Source organism: Lacerta agilis, chromosome 10, assembly GCF_009819535.1.
Source record: "Lacerta agilis isolate rLacAgi1 chromosome 10, rLacAgi1.pri, whole genome shotgun sequence".
Classification (NCBI taxonomy): domain Eukaryota; kingdom Metazoa; phylum Chordata; class Lepidosauria; order Squamata; family Lacertidae; genus Lacerta; species Lacerta agilis.
The window spans coordinates 18892081-18911414 of NC_046321.1; the positions used below are offsets into that span (position 1 = coordinate 18892081).

The 19334-nt window shown below is 43.9% G+C and overlaps 1 protein-coding gene across 1 annotated transcript in view; it reads right to left on the bottom strand.

Moving 5' to 3' along the window:
• SLC13A4 (solute carrier family 13 member 4) overlaps positions 1 to 19334 on the bottom strand; it is a 40481-nt gene that overhangs the window by 16486 nt on the left and 4661 nt on the right. Inside the window, exons 2-8 of the mRNA XM_033162725.1 lie at positions 10896 to 11024; positions 8738 to 8874; positions 7319 to 7500; positions 6486 to 6540; positions 4778 to 4817; positions 2690 to 2767; positions 106 to 296 (exon numbers count right to left, since the gene is read on the bottom strand). Of these exons, the coding sequence (XP_033018616.1) occupies positions 106 to 296; positions 2690 to 2767; positions 4778 to 4817; positions 6486 to 6540; positions 7319 to 7500; positions 8738 to 8874; positions 10896 to 11024 (812 nt within the window). The remainder of the gene's footprint in view (positions 1 to 105; positions 297 to 2689; positions 2768 to 4777; positions 4818 to 6485; positions 6541 to 7318; positions 7501 to 8737; positions 8875 to 10895; positions 11025 to 19334) is intronic.

Genomic DNA, 19334 nt, shown 5'->3' on the forward strand with positions numbered 1-19334 from the left:
AAGGGTCAGACACAATAGGAACCATCTCCATGGCTTGTAACCACACCAGCTGGCCACGTCCTTACACTGGTCTTGCTAAATGTGCACGGCACATGCATTACTCACTTGTTGAAATACTCCAGGAAGATGAGGTTTGTGGAGGTGCCTATGATGGTTGTGAGTCCCCCAATGGTTGCCGCGTAGGAGATGCTCAACGAGAGGCACTTGCAGACCATCTGATCGTGCTTGGTTGGGTACCGAGGCTTACTGCTTAGGTCTAAACTTTGAGGCTGAGGTGGCAGAACAAGGATCTGAGCCTGTCAAGAAACCACATCATTTAACACATGTTTGTATGTGGTAACTCTTGGTGTTGTAAGCTGCTTTGAGACCTACACCGTGAAAAGCAGGGTGTACATTTTTAAATTGAAAGCAAAATGCAGGGCAATCCACATCAACCAGCACTGCAGAAAGTCACAGGGGGGGTATTGTTAAGCATAAATGGTTTAATTCACACTGAAATGGGAATGGCTATGAGTATTGGTTAAAGGGTTTAACTGGAAGTTTCCATTGAAGCTAAGTTAAGAACAGAAAGGGCTCTCTGAGTTTCCTTGATGGGTTGATAATTAACTGTTATTGTCCTCACGTAGCTCTGACATGGAGTTTTAACTTTAGATCACAGTAGAGATATTGAATTACAAATTCGCCATCTTGGAAGGGTGGTGGCTGAAGTTATTTCTTCCCAGGCTCTGAGAGTAAGGGTGTAAACGAAACTCTCCAGGAAAACAGCTGCATAGCCTAAGGCAGGATGCAGACTGGAATACAGGCTGTGGAGAGAGACAGACCTCTACTTCTAGGTCTGTTGGAATTATTTCATATTTTGTATGATGCTGAGCCTATGCCTTCAAGCTGTGCAATATTAATATCTGCAATAGATAATTCAGTAGAGTCATTGCTAGTCACTGGGCAGATAGCTGACCCAAGTGTCCTATCAGGCTTCCTCAAAATGGATAGGTAGCAAGCTGTACGCTTGAGGCAACCCAACCAGATTGCCTAGTATAGCCTTCCTACCATGCTGGCTGGGAAGTCGTAGTCCAAAATGGCTGAAAGATACTGGGCTGAGGAAGGCCAACAGAACACATATTACAAAAAATTGCTAGAAATATGCTTTCTGTGTACCAGCATGCCTGTGTTCTGCAGACAGCTTTTTTTCCTCTAAGAACTAGAAAGATTCAGAACAGGCGTCCTCTCCAGTTCCCTGAAAACTGCTTCGTCAGTGACAGAAATAAAGGCTCAACAGTAATCAGGCTGCTGAGCCACACGCAGCCTTGCGGGAAAGATTCAGTTCAGACAGGTTTTGTTGGGAGTTCATAATCCTCAAGTCACGTGAGAAGTCCAGGGCAATAGTTGGCAGACTTTTCGCCTCAAATTAATCATGTCTGGAATGGTCTTGGGCAAATTGCTCTCTCACTCTCTCAATCTAACATTCATCTCTCAAATGGGACGTGAGCCAAGCCTAGCGCCACATGAGCCTCAACACTTCAGCAGGGGCTGACATTGTAATGGGTCTCCTTTAAAATATTTTAGTCAGATCAACACTGGGTGACCGAGTCTTCCAGCTGCCATTTTAGTTCTCCGCAATGCTCAAGAGTGACACTACAGTATATGAGAGACACATCATCTGGTGCTGATGACTAATTAGGAACACTGTTGCGGCCACGACATAGGTCAAAGAAGGGTGGGGTTATCAACACAGGAGAACCCTGCAACAGGGCACTTTGTCAAGTCAGGATCCAGCCCTACACACTGAGGGAAATATCACTTTATGATAGACTGTTTAATATTAAAATGTAGGAGTATTATGAATATGAAAAGTAGTGGCATATCTCACCACATTCCTGGTGGGATCAGACCAGAAATGAATGAAACTTTGGACAAGGAGCTTAGTACTTGCCAGGGTCAAAGGGAGTCAGTAGGCACCAAGAGCCCTTCCAAGAGCATCGCCCAGGGCAGTGCCCTGCTTGAGGATACTGTCAGATGCTGGGTGTGATGTTTTTGATGTATTTCTTTTCCCCCTGGGTTTTAATGTATTTATGTGGGGGGTTTCTTGTCTGTTTGCTTGTTTAGAAGTCACTTTGGGTTGCCTCGGGCAAGATAAAGTGACTAACCATTTTAATAAATAATAGGGTTGGAAGAAACAAGTTGCCCTCACTGGTTTCATCACCCTGCTTTGTGCCCTGCAGGATCACTCTGAGGTACAGAGGTGAAAGTGTGTCCAAGTGAAGGAAAAGAGCTGGAGAACACAGTGCTTCTCTGGCAGCATCTCAAACATTCCCGAGTCTTATGTATGAGGAGGAAGCAGGGCTCTAAAAACACATGTCCTGGATCAGGACTCTGAAGATAGGTCAGGTAAGGTAGGGCCACAATACAGATTAAGCTACCCAGGCACAGCAGAAGCATCGCTGAAACAACATCTGCCTTGCTGTGCTCCTTGGGGCTCTGCGCTGGACAGCTCCCATGCTAAACTGGATGTTCTTATCCTGGACCCCTGGGGACAGCTTTCAAACTGCATAGCTGCAGTGGCAGGAACAGAGCAAGTAGGCCACAAACACAAACAGTCCCTGTCATCAAATGTTCTGCTTTTTCCAAGCAATGGTGATAAATGAACCTGGGGTTATTCATTGTCTCTCTCAATAGTGGAGAATGTTCTTACCTGAGGCAGATGCTGCCCATTGGTTTTGGAGCTCACCGTTCCAATTGTGTTGGCAATCATGTGTACGCCGTTCATGTTCTGCATATAGGAAGAGAAATCCCCCTTCATTAGAAAACAACCCTTTCAGTGCCATTCCAGGACACCAGTTGGATGGAAGCCACTTTGAAATTCCTCTGTGGATATTTCATGTTATCGGAAATATTCCGTGCAATTACAGAAACACTATCAAAGCTGCTGCCTGATCCAGTAAAAATAAGTTTTGATTGTAGAGTAGGTCTTTTCATGTCAAGACAACACTTACCAAACAATTAGGAGCAAATAAAATGTTATTCTTAATGCACACCATGCAGCTACATTGACCAGGAAGTCAATGGGTGAATCAAAGTGCATGAGAGGAGGTGGGATTGTGTGAGCCCAATAAGTTTATGGAATGCATGGGACGGCAAGACATGTGACTCTCCCTTTGCGTCTGAAGGGGGCATTTCTTCTCAGTTGTGGACAGGGCATGAGACAGTCAACATCAGCACATCCTGTCTCCACTTTTGCCCAAAATAGAAAAGGTACAAAGAAACTGGCTGCTCTTCAAAAGCTGCTTCCTTCCCCATGCTTCAGGAGATATGTTTACATTTTGTATTCAAATTCTACATGTGGGTATAAATTATAACCTAAGCAGGCATCTCTACTTCTAAGCACCAAGGGATCTAGAAGTGGAGTGCTAATAGGGACAGGATTAAGCCACCTTCAAGTGTTTGCTAGTACAATTCTTTGGGAAACCGGCTTTTGCCAGCCCCCTCACAGAACCGCTGCTTATGTAGTCACCTAATACCCAATGTTAAGTATTGTAATTAAAAGTTGGTCACTTGATCATCTGAAACCTTAAACACCTGAAATTCTTTCTAGTAGCACCTTAGAGACCAACTGAGTTTGTTCCTGGTATGAGCTTGAATTTTCATTGAATTTTCGATTTTGTTTTGACTATGGCAGACCAACACGGCTACCCACCTGTAACTTAAACACCTGGTTACTCACAACAAGAGGTTCCCCTGCCCGCCCACATCTCCAAATAGCAATCATTGCCTGTGAGAAAAAATGCCTCGATTTGTTAACATGGGTCATCACCACGTGGATGGTTTGGTTAGTAGATTAAAAGGACTGTTAACACATTCCTTGTGCATTAGGATCAGAGGCTTCAGGAGGAATCGGATTCAGTTCCCTGACCAAGGGTAAATCAATCTACCCACACGTTAATGCACACTGCTTAACCCAAAGGACGGGGGCATATGAAAGGCGTTACTCCCAAGTGAATGCAATGTCAGCCGGCCCAATAAAAACATTGTGTAACTGGTTTTCTCTCTCAAGCTTTGTGGCTTGCTTATGAGAGCATTTACATAACCTCAAACACGATAAATTTCAATGGGGGGGTAATATGTATATTCATCTGTTAAGTCATTAAGCACTAAGAGATCAAGCTTTGTATGTGAACATGGGAATTGGAAACCACCAATACATTCCATCTCCACAATGGTAGCAACACCCCATTAATCAGTTGATGCCCCCCGGCCTAAAGTAAAACTGCAGCACAACCTGGGGAAGATATCAAGGCACCAAAGAAATTGTATTAGACCAAGTCAGGTCACTGATCCTTATGGGAGGCCAGATATGTCAGTTTTGTTCTCGAATCAAGTCATTTCTCCCTAAAAGGCAAACAAATATCTTCTTCACCATCCCTCTCGGCCCATCTTGCTTGGTATTTTTTTCTCTATACTGATTGGCAGTGACCTTTCAGGGCTTCGGGCAGGGGTCTTTTGCAGCCCTGCCTGGAGATGATGGCAACTGCACCTGGAAGCTTTTGAATGCCAAGCAAGTGGGTTCGACCATTGACCTCTGGTCTCCCCCTGATTCACGCTACACTGTGCATGCAGCCACATCAGACCTCTGTAAGCAGAACAGAAGCGCAGCATTCCTCTAAGCATAGAATGTTGTGCTCCTCCAGACACATTAAAGGGAAGAAAACCATGCTATCCTGTGTTGCTTTCTGTATAATCGACTTCTTATTTTACAGAGTGGATTCAGCCTACGAAAATATACCTTGGAATGCATCAGAGAGCTGAAGTCAGCAGTTGTAGCACTGCAAAAAAAGAGAGGATAATTAATGTTGATTTGCCGCTGTACAATTGCATACCATGCAAATGAAATATGGCATTCTAGACGGGGTCATCCAATTCTATGCTCACAACTACCCAGTAAGGAAGGCTAGGCTGACAGTGATTGGTCCAAAGGAGTTTCCTGGCAGAGTAGAGACTTGGTTCAAGCCAGATCTCCACTGTAAGAACAGTGTGGCTTTTCTTTTCATCCAAATGTTGTCCCAGTTCCGAGAAGGTAGAATGCTCGAATGGGAAATCAGTTGCTTCAAGTGGAGTGGGGCTTCCAGTGTTGCTGGACATGGCGGGAAGGAGTTGCCCTGCACCACTTTCCCCACCACTTAGAATATATATTATGTATATACATCATAATATACCCTTTTACCATAGTTCCCAGGGTTCTTTGAAGAAGACCATAGCTTTATATGAACTTTCCTAGATTGGTAGGTCAAAGATATGTCCATAGCATCACCTCTTTATCTTACAGGAAAGTCACAGGTTGAAATACAAGAGGTGCCATAGCTTTGCTTCTGTTTGCCTAGCTCTGGTTCTTAGCCTGCTGCAAGAACCAGTATGGTGACGGAGGAGCTTCCATGGGCAAGAGAAAGGGAGAAAGGAGGACCGGTTTCATTTCTTCATTCTTCTCCTGGGCTTTCGGTGTTCCGTACACTGATTGGTAAGTCATCTTTAAAGAGAACGGGAGAGTTGGCTTTTGGAATCAGGAAAAGGCCCATGGGAAGGGGAACTAGTGAGCCTGGATGACACCTCTAGTCCTTAGCTTCTGTGCATCTCTCAGGATTTCAACCTCCCATCTGTATGCATTCATATGCATTCATATGTATGCATTCACCACCCTGGGACCTTCTGGCAATGGGCAGACTACAAAAGCTCTAAAATAAGCATATGATGTGAAAAAAAGCAAATTACTTGGCTGCATCCACACTATACCTTCAAAGCACATTGGAAGCACATTTCCCTCCCTCAAAGAAGTCTGAGGTTTGTTAAGGGTTGCTGGGAATTGTAACTTTGTGAGGGGTGAATTACAGGGCCCAGAATTATTGTTTGGGGCATGGGCTGTGTGCTTTGAATGTACTTTAAAAGTATAGTGTGTACACAGCCTTAATTTCCACTTGAAATTATTATTATTATTATTATTATTATTATTATTATTATTATTATTATTATTACTGTTGTTTAAATGTCTACACCACCCTTCATCCAAGCATCATAGGGTGGTTTACAATCAATCAATCAATCAATCAATCAATCATAAGGTAGTAACAAACAAAAACAATACCCCACCCTACCCCCACCCCAGTTTGAAAGGCCATAGTTTGTTTAATTAGCCAAAGGCTAATTAGCCAAAGGCTGGGGAAAAGGGGAATGTTTTCGCCTGGTGCCTAAATATATGTAACAAATGAAATGCCACCCTGCACACAAAATTCCAGCCACCACCATCATGAACCATTCCTGATTGTGTCTGCTTTATGTTATATATCCCATTATACAGTATATTCCCTTAAACATCTAAAAACCCTTAAAATAAAATAAATCTTAGTGATCATGCCATTTGCTGGTCCTGCTTTTATATTTTATCTCATTGTGACCTGAAAGGGTTCAAATGTCCATTAGAGCTGGACGGGCTTCATTCTTACTCCTCGTTGATGAAAAAGAGCTCCAGGGACGTTTGCCCGCGCTTTTCGCCGAGACCTGGAACAGGAGAAAAAGGGGTGGAGTGGTGGCGCCTGTTTCTCCTATATGCATTTCAGAATATTTGTACGCTAGGATTGGACTTAGCCTTCAACCCTTCCCTACACACTTAAAAATGCATTTAAATAAGATAAATATAATTGAGTTACTACAAAAAATCAAATGAACAAGAGAGTGTTAAGTTATTTCAAAGACTGCCTACCCTTATATAGGCCTGCAAGATCACTTAGTTCATCTAGGGAAATTATACTCTATATCATAGAGTGGTGACCCCAAAATGAGCATTTCCTGCTGTTGTCCCTGCACTGTGAAATGTCCTTCCCTCTGGCATATGTGGAACAGCTCCAGACATCATATAAAGACTTGACTTTTTGCCTGGGCTTTCCCAGTTTGGATCCAGTTTTACAAGTCTTGAGTCCCTCTGAATTTCTGTTCTGTTTGCTTCTATACTGCTGTTTCATTAGTTTTGCACAGGAACACAGGAAGCTGCCTTATACCGAGTCGGACCATTGGTCCACCTGAGTATCGCCCACATTGATTGGCAGAGGCCATCCAGGGGTTCAGTCAAGGTTGTCCCTCAGCCCTACCTGGAGAATCAGAGCACTGAGCTTCCTGAATGGAAAACAGATGCGATGGCCCTCCCCTCGGTTGCATTTCCCCCCCGTTTTCATAATATATTGCTTGTTTTTTTTAGACCAACCACACACTGATTTCTTACAGATTTCCAAATGCAAATAAGTAAGTAAGTAAGTAAGTAAATAAAGTCACTATCATGTACCTATAGTCTCCCGTTCTTCCAGGATGGTGTTGCCAGCGGTACCATTCATCTCGCGGTCTTCCTCGGCATTCACTAACTCCTGCAGCACTGCTTCTACAATGGGCATCACCATGGCTGTGGTGGACGTGTTGGAAAGCCACATGGACAAGACAGTTGTGCAGCACATGAAGCAAAGGAGCAGCCTAGAGAACGGGAAAGAAAAGCCCTTTGGGGGGAAACTGCAGATTCATGTAAGAAAGCATAGCTTAGTTGCATGTGGCTTAGAATGAAATGGGGGACCGCATGAAATATCTACCGGTGGATGCCAACCCCTTGGTTTCACGTGGAGTGGCCATCTACATATTACAGGCCCTGAAACTCAGGACCACCTTTTTGGCCAACTTCCCTTAGCCTTAGTCTTATGTATATTCCCAATATGGACACTGTCGTCACGCCCGCTAATGCTTTTTTATTTTATTTGTTTTAACCTGTACGATTTTACTTCCAGTTGTTTTACCTGTATCTGTTGTATTCTCTGCATAATCGTGTCAGGCTACTGCCTGGTCTTTTACTATGTGCTATGGCCATAGGGCTAATGCAATAAATAAATTGATTGATTGATTGAAATGGGGGTGGGGGTGGGGTAAGGATTTCCAGAAGCTCTGAGTGAATTCATGCACTTTTGAACTTGCCCTGCACAACTTAAAGAGGTGTTGAAGAGGAAGGAGGCCAGGGTGGGTAGCCCTGTCCAAGTTAAGGGTTGCCCTCCCTTGTGGGTCATCCTTCGGGGTGGGAGGGGCCAGAGATAAAAGTGGCTGCAGCAACAGCTGTGGCTCTTTCCTTTGCACAGTAGGCTACACTCGAGCCATGCAGAAGTCGGAGGTCTGACACACACATCACACAAATACACTTGTCTCTCCATCCAGGGAAGCAAGGGACATTATCACACAGTTCAAGGGGAGCGTGGCCTGGAAAGAGTCCTGAGGGCCAGAAATCTAAATGAACTGAGAGCAGAAATTAAAACAGACTCAAGAAAGCAATGAGATGACAGACCAAAAAGAGAAGAAGTTGGCAGGAAGAGGAAGGGAAGAATATTTTCATCCTGTTGAAGCAGACTCCACACTTGTCCTAGTGATGTATCTGGAAACTTAGTGACTTATTTATTAAGTGTGCGCCTTGCATGCTGTCAGCCCACTGGGCTCCTGAAGCATTGCTCTCGCTGGCTAATAAGCACTACTTGACGTTTCAATGACAGTGCTGTGTCTTTCTTTTCAACTGCTCTCCCTCCCTCTCCCTCTTTCTGTCATGGGTCAGGAGTCGGCTTCACCTGCTGAGCAGCAGCCTGAAGGAGCAGAAGGCGAAGTGACTCCACCTGCCACTGGAGGGCAAATGACGCTCTCCCTCTCTCCCTCCATGCTGTGAAAAGGCAGGTTCACTCACATGCCTGGTTTCGCTCCGGCCATCATCACCATGCGCAAGGCGATCCGTTTGTGCAGATTCCATTTCTCAACAGAGGCTGCCACACAAATTACGCCCATGAGGAGCAAGGTGGTGTTCTTGATGTATTCAGCAGCCACCTGCAGAAGAGACGAGGTGAGGGTTGATAAACCTCTAGGGAGAGCTGACTGCTGGCAGAGAAACATCCTAGGAGCAGGTGTAGAAACAGCTAGAAAAAGCTTTTCCCCTCCCATGCCTAGAGACTTTAATTCATTTTTATTTCCCCCCTGTCACCTACGCCCCCCGTTCAGCCTGATTCATAAACCACAGCAGAATTAGACTTCTGTCTAGAGCTGGAGTAATCTGCTGGTTTGGGTACCTTTCGATTTCTCATTCTTCCAGTCTTAAAACCAACTCTCCACATTTCTGCAACAATTTCTGATTTATTTATTTTAAAGAAATCCTCAAGAAACAGTCCCCAAAGAGGACCTTTAGAGTCTTAATAAGCTTCCAACCCCAATATATAAAATGCTACCTTTCTCCATATAAACCTGCCCAAACCCTGAAATCATCATCTGAGGTCCTTCTCTGTGAGTCACCTCAAAGGGCCGTTTGGTAGCTCCCTATTTATGGAATTTTCTCTACGGGAAGGCCTACCCAGTGCCAACGTTGTCATCATATCGGTGCCAGCAAATATATATATTTTTAATATGCCTTTTCATTACTGTATTACATTCTTGGAAACTGCTTTAGGACTTATGGAAAGTCATCCATAAATCCAATAAGCAAATCTGCAGAGCCACCCATGCCCCCAGGGACTCCCAGGCCATTGTTGGCAATGCATGAACTGGCTACCAAATATGAATGCTTACAATGGGTTGGCAGCTTCCCCCCCCAAAAAAACTGAGGCTACATACACACCACACATGTAAAGTACATTGCACCCCCCCCCCAAGAATGCTGGGACCTATCGTTTACCCCTCACAGAGTTCCAGTTCCCAGCACCCTTGTCAAACTACAGTTCCCAAGATTCGGGGGGGGGGAGCCATATGCTTTAAATGTGCTCTGAAGGAATGGTGTGGATGCAGCCTCAGTAGCATCAGCACAAGGCAGTTCCGGAAAATCAGGGCCAAGTCCCTTTGGTAAACTGGAAAGCATGACGAAGGTTTTCTCCCCATTCAAGCTGGAGAAACCTGCTGCCTATTGCACAGAGCCTTGTGCTTGTAAGAACATTAGTCTTTGTATCTGCCACGCTGCAAAGAAGTATGAAAGGGATAAAGTGGAATATAATAAAGGCTTTTGTGCTGCTGGTTGACATGGATTCTTTTCTTTCCATTCAAGAATACGCTTATTAAAACAATGGTTGCATGTGCTAACCAGGGGTTTGGGGTGGAGGTTGGAGAGAAACTTTATGATGCAGACACAACTTAAGCCAAGAAGAGAGAGAAAAGAACATGAAAGTGTCTGTGAGGAACCTTTTAAACTAAGGTGCTCGATTTTCATGTTGCATCTGCACATATTTTTTAAAGGAAACTCAACTCCGAGAACTTGTTGTTAATGGGAAGCATAAAAACGATGTAAATAATGAATGAAGTGTTCTTTGCTCTGTCCAAAAATACAGATTAGTCAAGGAGCATGAATTTTGCAGTGCACATTCCTGAGTCGTAAAAGCAGGTGTTATGTGCTGAAAAGCGAAATGTGCATGTCCGTTGCTCTCCGGTACTAGGGAGAAAGTAATGCAGTTGGCCCCAACCTTCAAATACAAAGTCACAGAATGATCCGACATAATAGAATCACAGCGTTAAAGAGATCAATTAGCCCAGCTCCCGTGCTCAGTGAAAGATCTGCAATACAGGATACAGCTTCGGTATTCCTACCCCCCTGGCCAATATTTAAATACCTGCAGCAGACAGCCCTCTCTCTTCCTCCTGAGGCAATCTGTTCCACTGTCAGATAACTCAGACCATTAGGGGGTTGCTCCTAATGTTTAGGCAAAATCTGATTCCTTGCCATTTCTGCCCACTGGTTCTATCCCTGCCCAACAGAGTGCACAGCTTCTCCATCTTCTTTGTGTCCGCCCTGCAACTCTTTGAAGGGCCTGCATGCACAGGTGACTCAGGCCCCAGTAGCACGGATAAGGAAAGTACACGTAAAGTCTGACCTCGCTGGATTTCATGACTCCAAACAGTGGATAGAGGAAAGCAGGAACAAGGGCTGCTGCCCCAAGTGGCACTGCCTCCGAAACCCAGTACACTGCCGTCACGATCAGCACATAGCCACACGACGCTTCCTGAAAGGAAGAAAAGAAGGAGCAAGGGAAAGTCACTTGGCCTGTAGTGAAGCAATGGCATTATCTCTCACAAGGTACGGTGATGGCTTAGGCAACCTCATGGAGGAAAAGGCTATCAGTGGAACCTAGACATGGTTTATTGATGGGTTGATTTCCAATATTTATAGAACGCTTTTCGCTATACAGTGGTACATTGGTTCTCGAATTTAATCCATTCTGGGAGTCCGTTTGACTCCAGAAATGGTTCAAAAACCAAGGTGCGGTTTCTGATTGGCTGCAGGAGCTTCCTGCACTCAATCGGAAGCTGCACCGGACATTTGGCTTCCGAAAAACGTCCGCAAACTGGAACACTCACTTCTGGGTTTGCGGCGTTCGGGAGCCAATTTGTTTGGGAGCCAATCTGTTCAACTACCAAGGTACCGCTGTGGATGGTTGTAAGTTAGTTTACACAGCGATCAGTAGAATAATCCACCAATCCAAATTATGCAGTGTTTAAAAGAAACAGAAACTGCAGGTCCAAATGCAAGGGCAATAAATAGACATTGCACAACCAACTGAGAGACGCATCCTCTAATTTATTGCTACAAGGCATTCCTATCTACTTACTCGGCATGTTTAGGGGAGTTATTTACCAGGCAAATTATTCAGGGCTGTTGGTGCTGTGGAGGGAAGAAGGACTGAAGATCTGTTGCAGGCAAATTGTTCACGGGTTTTATTGTTTGTTTGTTTATTTAGGTGATTTAAATCCTGCCCCTCATCACTTGGGCCTCAGGGTGGGTCACAGCAATGCCAAACCCAATAAACTTGAACATCTCCATCTATTCAGTATATAACTCAGTACATAGCCAAGTATCTCTTGGGCTTGGAACTGTCCACTCAGAAGACCAGGTGGAAGAAGACAGTCTTCATTTGGTTGCCAAAAATATATATACAACCTAAGTGCAGTGGGGAGGGTATTTGATAACTGGCTGCTATTGCTGAGAAGACCCTCCATTGAGTCACATCTCCTGCTATGCCAGCATTGCTGAAAGAACTCCCCAAACCAACCAGGATTGTATAGGGAGAGGTGCTCCTTCAGTCTGCGTTGATGCAGCTGTGTAGGAAGGAGAGATTCTGGTGTGCGATCCACTTGCTAGGGGGAGTCCATCTCTCCCAACATCACCACCACCTCTATCCTGGTCCAGACAGAAGAAACTAGCAGCATTGCTTGTGTAGATGAAAAACCAGGCCAGGCTGCTCCAGTGGCTGCAGCTTTAGACATGCACATAGCAGCTCTTGGAAAAGTACTACAATCTTCCATCTGTAACTTTGTTTTGGTACTTATCCATTATGTAACTCTGATTCAAACTCTGGTTAAGCTCTCCAGCACAGGGTCCATTATAATTCCTTAGTTTAGGGATATGGCTGTATTAAAGAACAGAGGCCATTTCTCAAGTGCCTGTAGAAGTAGAAGCAATCGGAATTGGCAGCTGCTGCGACCCAAAGCTATGATTGGCATGCATGAAATAAAAGCGTGTGAAAATCATGGGTTGCCCCATTTCCCCCAGTGTAAGAGAATGCAGTCAAGGGGCCAAATGCAATGGATGTTTAATAAACTGGCAGGACCGCCTTCTACTGAATCAGGTTATATGTCCATCTAGTCCACTATTGTTTGCTCTGACTGGCAGCTTCCCACCAGCTTGAAGCTGATCGTTTGTGGATATTGTAAATAAATTGCTGTTTATTCTGTTTATTGGATGTTTTTGTTGGTTTTAGGTATGCTTTCCTCTTCCAGCTTTTGGTAATTATCTAGTGCTTTTGCTTTATATTTTGCAGCTGTTGGCCACCTTGAGCAATGCTTGATGGAAATAATAATAATAATAATAATAATAATAATAATAATAATAATACTCTGCCCATTTGGCTGGGTTTCCCCAGTCACTCTGGGTAGCTTACCGCATATATAAAACATAGGGAGGATGGAAATTGAACAAATGAATAGGATTGTACTCAAAGTAATGCTAAGGAGATCATTCCATAACTTGGAGTCCAAAACATTTGGAGGGTACCAATTTGGGGAAGGCTGATTTAAACAATTGCCATTTCACTCCAGGGCACCTGACTCTATCCTTATGGAATGCTAACCAGGCTAAGGATGTGCAGAGCATCCCTAAGATACGTCACTAGTGTCACTGAAATTGTTCCCCCACTTTGTCTCAATAATCCTTGGAAGTTTCACAACCAAGCAGGAAATTCCAAATCTGTCTCACAGTTGGGCATTAGGGCAAAACTTAGGTGGAATCTACACACCTATAAAAATCGCTGTGAAAATGCTTTTTTACAAAAACGTTTCGAATAATATATTGTATTTGCCATAGCTATCCATCGCCATCTACTGTCACATTTGTATATTGCACTTTACAACACACTTAAAACGTTGGATTTGCAGATGTATAGCTGAGTCCTTAGTGACCATCAAGGATCTACAGGTTTCTTTCCTACTGCCCTCAAAATATTTTGCTGTTTAAGTGTCTCAGTTTCCCTAAGATTTTTCATCTGAACAGCAACCTTCAAGTCAGGGATGGGCAAGCAGCGCCCTGCCAGTATGGTCAATAGTTGGAAATGATGGGAGTCGTAGCTCAGCAGTATCTGAGAAGATTGTGCTGGCCCATCTAGTCCAGCATTCTGTTCTCACAGTTGCCAAACTGTTGCCCTTTGCCCTCCTGGGATTTCCAGCAACTGGTATTCAGAGACATTTCTGCCTGAAAGCATGGAGACAGGGCATAGCTATCATGACTAGTAACCACTGATATCCTTTATCCTCCATGAATTTGTCTAATTCTCTTTTAAGGCCATCCATGTTTCCCATTTCTGGTTTAAGTGAAATTCAGTGGGGACTCCCACTACATGTCTAAAACTGATGGTGATGATACGCCATAAACGTACATCTGATGAAGATTATCCCCAAAACACACAGCAGGGAATATAAATTATTTGCTGCAGACATTTCTTCCTCTGATCTTTTGAACTCACTGCTAGCATTGATGACTTGGTTATGTGGCAGGATATTTACACTGGCTGTGATTCAGGAAAGCACATGGCTTAGAGCTGTGCACGCCGCAGAATATTCTGCTTGTTTTCCAAACAGCACCCTCTGACTCCACTGCAAAGAATTGAAACCGAAGAGGGGCTCCAGAGCAATTTGTCATATGGAGTTGCGCGATAGGATGGAGCTTTGCTGTTTGAAGAGCGAAAAAGGAAAACAAAAGAGGAACACAAAAATCTGGCCGAAGGAGCACAAGCTGACCTTAAGGCAAGCGAAAAGGTATTTTGAATGTAAACAGCTTTATTCAAAAATATTCACAAGCCGCCTTTGCCCTGTGCAAACCGCACTAAATAAAAGCATGAAGACCAACAATGAATCAGAAGCAGGGAGGCATCTGGACCTCTAGATGACAAGGGAGTGAAAGGTGTGCTAAAATAGGGCAGGGAGACTGCAGAGGAGCTGAATGAATTCTCTGCAGTTATAGTGCAGATTCTAGGAGGTGGGTGTGCATCAATTCTGTGTGTCCCTCAAATAATGAGGCAAATCTGGGTGCTTCTGGGCAAACTCTCACATTCCTCAATTAGGTGGTACTGTTAGCTAGGACCGTTTTGGAGGATCAGAGATTCCCCAACTTTCAAGACAATTACAGGTAGGTAGCCGTGTTGGTCTGCCATAGTCAAAACAAAATAAAAAAAATAAAAAAATAATTCCTTCCAGTAGCACCTAAGAGACCAACTAAGTTTGTTCTTGGTATGAGCTTTCGTGTGCATGCACACTTCTTCAGATACACTGAAACAGAAGTCACCAGACCCTTATATATAGTGAGAGAGTGGGGAGGGGTATTACTCAGAAGGGTGGTGGGAATGGGTGATTGGCTGATAGGTGTGGAAAACCTGTTGACGACTGTTAACGACTGCAATTGAGCTTACTTTTTCCACACCTATCAGCCAATCACCCATTCCCACCACCCTTCTGAGTAATACCCCTCCTCAGTGTGGTGTAGTGGTTAAGAGCGGTTGACTTGTAATCTGGTGAACCGGGTTCGCGTCCCTGCTCCTCCACATGCAGCTGCTGGGTGACCTTGGGCTAGTTGCACTTCTTTGAAGTCTCTCAGTCCCACTCACCTCACAGAGTGTTTGTTGTTGGGGAGGAAGGGAAAGGAGAATGTTAGCTGCTTTGAGACTCCTTCGGGTAGTGATAAAGCGGGATATCAAATCCAAACTCTTCTTCTCCTTCTCACTCTCTCACTATATATAAGGGTCTGGTGACTTCTGTTTCAGTGTAACTGAAGAAGTGTGCATGCACACGAAAGCTCATACCAAGAACAAACTTAGTTGGTCTCTAAGGTGCTGCTGGAAGGATTTTTTATTATTTTTTATTTTGTTTCAAGACAATATTATTATTATTATTATTATTATTATTATTATTATTACAAATTAAATTTATCAGTTGCTTTTTGCCAAAATTGACTTACAGTATATTGTCTCCCTGCTTATTTAACTTATATGCAGAATTCATCATGCAGAAGGCTGGACTGGATGAATCCCCAACCGGAATTAAGATTGCCGGAAAAAATATCAACAACCTCAGATATGCTGATGATACTACATTGATGGCAGAAAGTGAGGAAGAATTAAAGAACCTTTTAATGAGGGTGAAAGAAGAGAGCGCAAAATATGGTCTGAAGCTCAACATCAAAAAAACTAAGATCATGGCCACTGGTCCCATCACCCCCTGGCAAATAGAAGGGGAGGAAATGGAGGCAGTGAGAGATTTCACTTTCTTGGGTTCCATGATCACTGCAGATGGTGACAGCAGTCACGAAATTAGAAGACACCTGCTTCTTGGGAGAAAAGCAATGACAAACCTAGACAGCATCTTAAAAAGCAAAGACATCACCTTGCCGACAAAGGTCCGTATAGTTAAAGCTATGGTTTTCCCAGTAGTAATGTACGGAAGTGAGAGCTGGACCATAAAGAAGGCTGATCGCCGTAGAATTGATGCTTTTGAATTATGGTGCTGGAGGAGACTCTTGAGAGTCCCATGGACTGCAAGAAGATCAAACCTATCCATTCTCAAAGAAATCAGCCCTGAGTACTCACTAGGACAGATCCTGAAGTTGAGGCTCCAGTACTTTGGCCACCTCATGAGAAGAGAAGACTCCCTAGAAAAGACCCTGATGTTGGGAAAGATGGAGGGCACAAGGAGAAGGGGACGACAGAAGATGAGATGGTTGGACAGTGTTCTCGAAGCTACTAACATGAGTTTGGCCAAACTGCGAGAGGCAGTGAAGGATAGGCGTGCCTGGCGTGCTCTGGTCCATGGGGTCACGAAGAGTCGGACACGACTGAACGACTGAACAACAACAACATATAAACAAACATGGACATTGAAACTGGCATAAATGAAAAAAAATATAAAAGACAATCCTTTTGTTAAAAGACAGGATTAAAACACCCCACCCCCACCAGGCCACAGTTAATTAAGAGCCAAAGGCCTGGCAATAAAAAAACATTTTCATGCATGCCTCCAGCTATGTAATGATGGTGCCAGGCGAGTCTCCCCAGGGAGAGCATTCCATAAGCAGGAAGCTACAACTGAGAAGGCCTTTTGTCATGTTGCCACCCTCCTGACCTTCCAAGGCAGGGCACACATATGATGATTGTGATGTCTAGGTTGGTTCACGTGGGGAGAGGTTGATCCTCGAAGTCTTGAATGTTGCCTCATCTCATCCACTCACCTCCTTCTTTTCTGGGAAATGAAGCTAAACTGAGTGGGGAAACGCCTAGAACTTGAGAACAGAGGGGTGCAAAGGTGAAGGATCCATTCTCCTGCCATGCTGTTGCAGAATCACATCCCCACCACCACCCCAAAGAGGGAGTGGATGTGACGGAGAATGAATCAAGGGGCTCATTAAGTGGCAACAGATACTCAGGGGAGGGGAAAGGTTCATTCAGCCAATGTTAATTCAGGAAAAACTTGGCAGACGTGGATTTTAAGAAGAGATTTAAATGAGGCTTTATGTATACATCTTTCATATGTAAACAATGGATATTCTACTAGCAAAGCAGCTTGTGAATGTCAAAAACGAAACAATAAACCAAAGCAAGTATCAAAGTGGCAGAACATAAGAAGACCCCTAGTACCCTACTATCTAGCATAAAGTAGAGCTGCCATTGGTCCAGGATTCCAAAGGTGAAATTGACGTCGGGGGGGGAGGGATTTCTGAAAGGTGGTGCTTTGTCCTGGATTTTAGGCAAGTAAATTGAAAAAATCATGCTTTTTTTTTTAAGTTCAACAATTTCGGAGTGTCCTGGTTGAAATATGGCAACCCTAGCATAAAGATTCAATACTTTTTCTATTGGTTGCCGCACGTCTAGTGATAGTACCACTGGAAATCCCAGGTGGAGCTACCTCTTGAGATGTGAGTCAATAATATTTGGGATCTAGCTAGTTCAGAATGACTAAATGGGCTTAGAAGAATTGTGAATTGAAGAAACCCGGTCTTCCTTCTTTACACAGGTAAGGGAAGAAGAGAGCAAAGCTCTCCCACCAGCCTCACAAACCTGTCTGTGGAGAACCTACATGGACGGCCAATGTTTTAAGATCATGTAAAATGAGATTTGCCAGGCACCTGCTTCATATAATATAGGCAGGTGGTTTAAAGAGCTACATTTTCTCTGGTTTTAATCAACACATTGTGGCTGGTTTTTTGAGCACCTTTAGAACTACTATGGTTAAAGTTAAAAATAAAAATAATAAAGAACCCTCTTACAGGGAAGGACTGAAGTTCAGTGGTAGAGTGGTCTTGCATGCAGAAGGTCCTGGTTCTGGCATCTCCAGATTTGGGAAGGACAATTGGGAAGGACTCCTGCCTGAAACCTGCAGAAGCTGTAGTCCATCATCATAGACAATATTAGATGTGCCAGTGGTTTGACTCTGAATAAGGCGGCTTCCTACATTCCTCCAGGATCAGACCAAACCATTGTCCATCTCGTTCCCACAGCATCCAATCAGGTTCCTCCAGGAAGCTCACAGTCAGGGCTTGAGGACAATAAACCTCTCTCATTGTCTCTTCACAGCAGCAGCTGTCCACTGCCACACTACTTTTGGACCTCAAGATGCCATGCAGACATGGTGACTAACAGCCAAGGGCTGACTGGCAAGCCGTCAGGAGGAAAAGTGATTCACAACAGCCGTTTTATTAATCTCAGCTAAACCATAATCAGCCTCCGTGGGGCTATATAATGATCAAGTAACTAGGCTATCGGATAACTGGGCTATTTAATGAACAAGTGCTCAGAAGCCAGCTTGTCATGAGTAGGCACTGCGCACTAATTTCTTTCCATTCCACTTGATCCACTGAGAAAGACCTCAGGGTTTTCTTTCTTATTGAGTTACGCAATGTTAAATTATTGTCTGTGCTTCGATTCTTCGTGCAGAACACAAAAGGATCAGTTTGATTAGTCATTCTAAACTGCAGCTTATGATCCTCCAGAGGGAGGGGAGCATTGCAGCTGTGCTTTGCTTCTAAAGATGGTGTTTTGGAAACCAGTGGACACATGGGATACTTTGGTGCTGGTTCGATGCCTTCTCGTTTGGCATGAGAGAATCTGCCGATTTCATACAACTGTAGCGTTGGAAGTGATCCCAAAGGTCATCTAGTCCAACCCCCTGCAATGCAGGACTCTCAACTAATGAACCCATGGCAGATGGCCATCTGTTCATTTCAGTTTCTCATTTCTCCCAAGTTCAACTCTCTACATTTCTGCATCAGTTTGCATTTTGTTTATTGTTTTTGTTTGTTACTATGTTGTGTAGATAAATAGGTACCGCTCCGGCAGGAAGGTAAACGGCGTTTCCGTGCGCTGCTCTGGTTCGCCAGAAGCGGCTTAGTCATGCTGGCCACATGACCCGGAAGCTGTACGCCGGCTCCCTTGGCCAATAAAGTGAGATGAGCGCCGCAACCCCAGAGTCGGACACGACTGGACGTAATGTTCAGGGGTCCCTTTACCTTTATGTTGTGTATTTGGGGGATTTTATATTGTAAACTGCCCTGTGGTCTTCGAATGAAATTTAATAAATAATAATAATAATAATAATAATAATAATAATAATAATAATAATACGGTAAGCAATTTTCCCTAATATACACATTTTTGCAAATCTATAACCCCTAATATAACACATAATATAACAGTAAGCCCTGCAATTTATCTGGGAATTACATTCTGGGGATTGTGCCTAAAGCCAAAATTTCATATCATCAAAACGTATTGGGTTCA